Source organism: Salvia splendens, chromosome 1, assembly GCF_004379255.2.
Source record: "Salvia splendens isolate huo1 chromosome 1, SspV2, whole genome shotgun sequence".
NCBI lineage: Eukaryota > Viridiplantae > Streptophyta > Magnoliopsida > Lamiales > Lamiaceae > Salvia > Salvia splendens.
This window is the reverse complement of record NC_056032.1, coordinates 5,011,771-5,019,103: the sequence shown is the minus strand read 5'-3', so window position 1 is coordinate 5,019,103 and position 7,333 is coordinate 5,011,771. Positions and strand designations below refer to the sequence as shown.

At 37.8% G+C, this 7,333-nt stretch overlaps 1 protein-coding gene across 2 annotated transcripts; it reads left to right on the top strand.

The window, feature by feature from the left end:
• Positions 1-586: 586 nt before the first annotated feature.
• On the top strand, positions 587-4,805 carry LOC121809479 (MADS-box protein SOC1-like). 2 transcript variants are annotated; one of them, XM_042210130.1, is made up of 8 exons: positions 587-945; positions 1,056-1,246; positions 3,498-3,579; positions 3,668-3,729; positions 3,831-3,930; positions 4,010-4,051; positions 4,169-4,210; positions 4,390-4,805. In XM_042210130.1, the coding sequence occupies exons 2-8, from the start codon at positions 1,065-1,067 to the stop codon at positions 4,444-4,446; spliced, it is 567 nt and encodes a 188-aa protein (XP_042066064.1). In that variant the 5' UTR covers positions 587-945; positions 1,056-1,064; the 3' UTR covers positions 4,447-4,805. The 2 variants fall into 2 exon arrangements, with proteins under 2 accessions (XP_042066064.1, XP_042066071.1); XM_042210137.1 differs by having other exon boundaries at positions 588-945; positions 4,399-4,805.
• The last annotated feature ends 2,528 nt before the right edge of the window (positions 4,806-7,333 follow it).

Sequence of the window (7,333 nt, the reverse complement as noted above, 5' to 3'; positions counted from 1 at the left end):
TAATTAAAATCTGATTTTTTTTTAAAAAAATAAAATTTAAATCACCAACGGCTATGCCGTTAGCCAATCACACGCTGCCACGTCGCCTGCTCGCTGGCACGGACGTGCTCGATGCATCGAGCAGCGCCGACGGACGTCGTCCTGCTCGCCGTTGTGGATGCTCTAAGTATGTTATTTTAGTAAAAGACACGTCCAAGAAATACATACTCATATTAGTGGATAGTATTTGAAAATAATTTAGTGACAAATTAAGAAAGATTAGGCTAGAATAGAAAGGGCCCATTTTGTAGTTGTAGTGAAAGAGGGTCTCACACTGTCACTTAATTCCATAATAAAAGTTTTTGCGTTTTCAACCTGTGATTGGCTGCTTTGTCTATCCTCACACACTACAGTCTACACATGTTGGCGTTTTTCTTATTGTGTACGGACGCCTCCAATTTCCTCAGCAAATAGAGAGATGACTCATTTTGCAATCTCTCTCTCTCTCCATTATTGGCTGTGTTTACTTTTGGTGTGGGGTATCCCAAAACTAGCAAGGATGAGGTTTTTGGTGATAAATTAGGATTCCCAGTTTCCTTTTCTTGCCTCGGTTTGAAGTGGAAAAAAAGAAGGGACTATTTTCTTTACCGCGTGAAACTATTTTTTGCCATTTTAATTTCCCCAATTTTGATTGATACATTTCCCCATTCCCATAAAAGGGTTACTGTGAATATTACTCCTAGTAGTACTACTACTATCCTCTCTGTAAAATCATTATTATTATTTTTTTCCCTCTCTCTCTCTCTAATATACATAAACACACCATATTTGTTTCTTCCCTTTTTTAGAACCTCAAACCAAAAGTCTCTCTGGGTGTTTGCCATATTTGTAAGCATCCCTTCTTGTTTCCTCAAAAAACCCACTTATTTTGGGAAATTTTTTGCAAGACCTTTCTTTTTTGCAGAAGTGAGTAATCCAAATACTTTCTACATATTCACTCTCACACAGCAACATTCCTCTCAAAGATTTGATTTTTTTTCTACTTGCTCTTCATAAAAATTTATTTCTTTGACAAGGGCTTGAAGATGGTGAGAGGGAAGACTCAGATGCGGCGTATTGAGAACGCCACAAGCAGGCAAGTGACCTTCTCCAAGAGGAGAAATGGGCTGCTGAAGAAGGCCTTTGAGCTCTCAGTTCTCTGCGATGCTGAGGTGGCCCTCATCATCTTCTCCCCTAGGGGAAAGCTCCATGAATTTGCAAGCTCAAGGTAATTCTTGATTTCACACGTGTGGGGGTGGTGGGTTTCGTGGGATCATGGATTCTTCTTGAGCAAGTTTAGGTTTTTAGCTAGGCTTGCCCAGATCTTTCCATTTGTGGGAGGAATTGAAGGAGGGGTGATTTTGTCCGTACAGTCTGTTTCATGGAAAAAAAAATCTCTTTCATTAATTGCTACTGATTTTATTGCCCTTTAAGAGATGAATCCATTTTTCAATTCTTTTGTTTATTGTGCACCAAATCTTGTGATTTATTCATTCTGTGGTTTTGCCTCTTGAATTCGAAGCCACTTCTCATCTATGATGAATTGGGGTTTCAAAGATGGGGTTTTTATCATAGTATGTGTGAGTTTCTATGTGTATGTATGTGTACATGTATCTATCATTTCATTTAATGCTGCTTGTTTTTGGTTGAGGAAGAGATGAACTGTGATATCATATGTACGGAAAATTTTGGGAAAATATGTGAAATTTTCAATTAAAATTTGGGGTTAATTTGTGTAACACTATATGTAATCGGATTCAATGATTACAATCATAACATTCTTCTTTTTTCCTCTACGGAAAAGGTGTTTGATTTTTCGGTTGATTTCTGTTAGATAATTTCCTTAACTTTTCATCAAATTATAGTAGCACTACATCATTTCTTGATTCAAAAAAAACTAATACTAGTATCTTGTTTTTAGTTTCTTGATCGCATCAAATTTATTTAAAAGCAGTCGACTTTTTAGTTTTCTTGAATAATTACAAAGCCAGGTGTTATCATATCATACAATTCTGAGCTTTAAATCTAGAGTAGCTAGCTAGAGACTAGAGTAGAGGGCTATAAAATGAGATGCAAATCTTGATATAAAAATGTGATACATCTGCAAGTAAAGCTTAGAGATTGATTCCCACTAAGCATTATAGAAAAATGTGATGATGGCAAAGATAGAAAAGATATTAGAGTGAGTAGTACTAGCTAAATTGGTGTTTAGTGGAGCAGGAGTGATAGAGAGTGGTTATATATACATTTAGTTTTTTGAAGGATAAATATGGAAAAGGCCAGTTGTCAAGATTGTAGTACACTTATATTGTTGCAAGAGCATCTATCTTGTCTTTGATGAAGAGGCAGTGGTCTTGATATGTTCCCTTTACATCACACTCATGGAATCCTTTGTTGTGCACCAAATGCTTGTACGGACTTCCATATACAATGTTGCAGATACCATAACACTTAGCACACATTTCTTTATTTATCTCTTACCTCCTTTTTAGTACTTAAATCACATAATGTGCTTAAAGATTCTCTCTTTACTAGCTCAGAGAATGAATGCATACATGCATATATACATATGTGTGTATGTAATTGTGTTTGTGTAGTTTTATGCAGTCAGTCACACTCAAGTATCATCACGTGTGTGTGTATGCTTACAAGATTTACATTTGGGGTATAGATAGATTAAATAAACAGATTTTGATATGATAAGATTAATTTTTGTATTGTTCAAAAAGAAGAGAGAGGTGAGTGGAATGGTTGAAATTGGTGATGAAAGGACATCTATTTATATGAAATTAAGTCGAGAGAAAAAAATGATTCCCTATTCACCTTGGTCATTGTTATGTCAATTAAATAAGGGTAATAGTACATGATGAAAATTGTTACCACAATCAATGCAGCCTTACATTCTACTAGGAAACTACTAAAGTCTATTGGTGAGCACTTGATTTTGAGTGGATAATTTATTGGCTATATATGAAATTAGATGTATATGATATTTAATTATAAGTTTGCCATGTATATGAATCAATTTTCATATCACTACATTTAGTGGTGTCGTACTTAAAGATTTTGACTAATGCTTAACAGAAGTAAATGCATGGGACCTCATTTCAAATGTGACTGTTTTTCACTAATATGTAGCCTTAACAAACTTGAAGATTTGACATTGAAAATCCTTATGCTTGACGATTTGTCATTGACTTGAATATAGTAGTTATCTAAAAGTTAGAAATTGCTCTAGTTAATCTTCAAAATATCATGTAACTAAAAATTGAAGCATTTTGTTGCACTCATGTTATGTTGTTCTACATGATCAATTTATATTTATTGAAAATTGATTAATTTTTTTCCAACATCAGTATCAGTTAATTAAAAATAATTTGGTTAAGTACATTGCTAGCAAGGAATCTCTCTAATCTCAAATTTTATGCTACCTATCTGAATTAACCTAATTTATTTGATTTGATGTGTAATCTTGTTAGCATGCACGAGTCGATCGAGCGTTACCAGAAGTATACTAAAGATAGCCAAGCTAACAATCCACCTTCGGAGCATAATATGCAGGTTTTTCATCAAATGTTTCTTGATTGTAAAAAATATTGCAAATTTCATTAGCCTTGTATTTATTGACAAGTTTCTCATCAAACTGCAGCAATTGAAGCACGAAGCTGCAAGCATGATAAAAAAAATCGAGCAGCTGGAATCATCAAAGCGGTTTGAATTTCTTGACTCCAATATATATAATATATATATATGTTGTTGTCTACAAATTCTTAGAAGAAATTTTGATTTATAGTTCACTTTTCCCTATCCAGGAAACTACTTGGTGAAGGTTTAGGGCCGTGCACCATCGAGGAGCTGCAGCAGCTCGAGCAGCAGCTTGAGCGCAGTGTCACCACCATTCGTGCACGAAAGGTATGATTTATACATAGATAGGGTTGCTTGCACAAGACCGGATATCTTATTTTTTGATTTTATTTTTTTATGTATATAGATGCAAGTGTACAAGCAGCAGATCGAGCATTTGAAGGAAAAGGTAAACCAATTAATCCTTACCAAAATAAAAATCACTTGATGTGCTTTTGTTAATAAATTACTTGGTTTGAAAATTAAATAAAGAATTAATATTTTTGCATGCATATTTTAAATATAGGAGAAAGCCCTAGCTGCTGAAAATGCAATGCTGTGTGAGAAGGTAATTTCAATTATTATTATTATTATTATTATTATTATTATTATTATTATTATGATATAATATGATCATAGATATAGTCAATTTCATACCCTATTCATGTAAAGTATTTCTAGGGAACAATCAATGCCAATTTTGAGATGTTTTTGGAATTCTAAGACAAGATTGCAACTAATTATAAGGGGTTGCAGTTTGGACTTCAAGCACGAGGCGGAGGGGGAGGAGGAGGAGGAGGATGATCAAACGAGGAGAGAGCAGTGGTGCCATCTGCGGAGATCAGTGAGGTGTCGGATGTGGAGACGGAGTTGTTCATAGGGCTGCCTGAGACGAGGCATAAGCGCCCCTACCGGAAATAGTATGTGAATAAAGTAAATTAAAGCTAGCCAACTTCCTAGCTTTAGTAACTTATGTCTGTTTATATGCATATTATTGCTTATTTTATTTTTTATGTTTGCACCTAGAAACTGCAAATAATTCGTGCCTACTGCATCTGTTAAACCACATTTATTTCGTTTTCGCTGTGATGGAATGTGGTATTTTTCAGATCATGGTTCCGATGAATTATTTATTAACTAATGACCAACTTTTTTATGCATCACTCATTTTATGTATATATATTGTTAAGTCTATGTCACGCCCGCATTTTATAAGGATAGAAAACACGAATTATCGCGACTAGGGGAGAATTTAAGGAGCGGGGAATAAAGGGAAAAACAATACAACTCGATCATAGCTCGAAATAAATGGGAATAGTTCGAATAAAATCATAGTATCTCAACAATCAACAATTCAAAAATGAATATTATCTCTGCGATACAAGAACTTAAAATAAGGATAACTACTCAGCGGAAGCATTTGAGAGAAGGAATGTGCCACGTGTGAAGATATGACACATTCTAAACACTTAAATTTCTTCAACGGTCTTGCTCAACACCCACCGCACCCGTCACGCTCAACCTGCACATTTTTAAAAAGAAATGCAGGGCTGAGTACTTGATGCACTCAGTGGACAAATGTCAAAATAATTTTATAAAAACAGTTATATCATGTCACCATTGAGTGACCTCGGGGTTTTAACTTGAAAAGGCCCGAGACACTAAAAATATCTCAAACACAAACTTCCAACTCATCCTCAAATCTTTTTTCCTCATCATTTCAGAACACATCCATTTCTGCTTGAATTATTTAAGAAACTGCCATATCTGTTCTTTAGGGTGCCGTGTAAGGGGGCCACTTTCCACGAGCACGAAAACCGGCCAACCCGTACGGTGACTCGCGGTCCTCATCGTGTACACTAGTCCGAGTAGGGACGCACCCTTGCTAGGGCCCGAATTCGATTAAACTCATAGTAGGGACTCACTCCCCACTAAGCAATCATCAACATCAACATCAATCTCATCAACATCAACAACATAATGTGAAACGAGAATGTGGCCGCAAACTCAATCACTGGACCAGCCAACCCAAAAGACGGCTCACGATCCCCATTGGTGTACACTAGCCTGAGTAGGGACTCACTCCATAGTCAGACCCGAATTCAATTTCAATAGATCTAGTAGGGACAACTCCCTTGCTAAACAAACAGATATGCATTTCTAAAAACAAAAACATGGCATGACATTCCCTTTAAAAACCTTATTTTCCTTAAAAACGTATTTGAAACACAAATCACTTTTCTGTCAAGGTCGAGCATCAATTCACATCACATCAACAAAGTCATGCAATTTATAATATCACTCAATAAATCAACACATAGCATCACATAACATGCGCAACAACACTTTCATTTTGACCACATATCTCGCCTCATCATTGGAGTAAATATAATAAATCAATCACACATAACATGATGCTCAAACCGATATATTAAAACGAAAGTTCTTGAAAACACTTTAGTTCGAAAGCCCACAGTAAAAGTTTAGTTCGAAAAGCTCACAGTAAACTTTAGTTCGAAAGCCTAACTCGTTCGCTTAAAGCCTTAACTTGTGTTCCATTCTATTCTCAAAAAGCGTGCATGAAGTCATACATTGATTTAATTAGAGCAGTCTGCGCATCCTTCTTTCTCAGCCGAACACTTGGATCAATATGTTGGTCCATAATTTATTAAAGAGCAGCCCCATTTAACCCTCTTCTTTCTCCATCGATCTCGCTGCTGCTCTCAAGTTTGCCTGCAGCGCTGTCGCTCACACGCCGCCGTCTCCTTCCTTGCTCTCGTCACCGTCTTTCTCGGAAGTCCGTCGCTGCCTCTGGCTTTTTCATCTCCTATCTCTCTCTTCCTTCTCCAATTCAAAACCGCCTCCATCTCCGGTTCGCTCTCCGTTCTCTCTCCCCCGTTTTGTTCCATTAGCGCCGCTACATCCGGCACCACCGCTGTTTTGGGTCTACTGTCACCGCCGTTCAGTCGAGCAGCCATTGTCAGGTGGTGCTCGGAGTGACGCTCGTTTGGCCGAAACTCGCGGCTGGACGGACGTTGCTGCTCCGCCGGGACAGCCTGTCGCAGCTGCTGCTCGCCTCTCTGAAAGTGTAGAATATAGTCTCCATCTCAGCCTGAGTTACACGGTGATGAGTTCCTACAATCAGATTTTCCATCGTCGCGACCGTGAACTCTCCATCTTTTCCGTTTCAATTGCACAGTGTCGTCATGCTTTCTGCACCGCCGTCGTGGGCTGCGCAGTCCGCTCGCCGCTGCTGTCACGGTGCAGTCGACGTCGCATCGCCGCTGCTGCTCGGTGCAGCGCTGCAGTTCGCACCCGATGCCTGCACCGTCGTCCCCCTCATCTCCTCCTTCTGTCTCCGTCGAAATCACGCCGACGCGAGACTCCATCGCTGATCGGAAAAGGAACGCGGACTGACTTCTATACATATATAATAGTATTTGATTTTTGCAGAGCAACTCTTTTCTTCCCCTCTTTTCTCTCTGCTTCTCGCTTTCTCCTCTCCCTCACGTTTTGTCCCTTGGAATTTTGAGATAATGGGTTTAAATTGTGGAATTGATGGAATATGTATCTCCATGGGAAATAATTTGACTAATTATATTCCTCTTTTTTAGGGTGGTGGAGAGATTTGAGATAACTACGGTAGATTTGATATTGAAGAGTGATAGATATCCTTAGATTAAAATTAAGA

What these genes read in the sequence shown, in the direction of transcription:
- LOC121809479 (XM_042210130.1), top strand. Translation starts at nt 1,065, where the DNA reads ATGGTGAGAGGGAAGACTCAGATGCGGCGTATTGAGAACGCCACAAGC. An exon ending in CAGCTGGAATCATCAAAGCG is followed by an intron (nt 3,730 to 3,830) that starts GTTTGAATTTCT and finishes TTCCCTATCCAG; the next exon opens with GAAACTACTTGGTGAAGGTT. An exon ending in CCACCATTCGTGCACGAAAG is followed by an intron (nt 3,931 to 4,009) that starts GTATGATTTATA and finishes TTATGTATATAG; the next exon opens with ATGCAAGTGTACAAGCAGCA.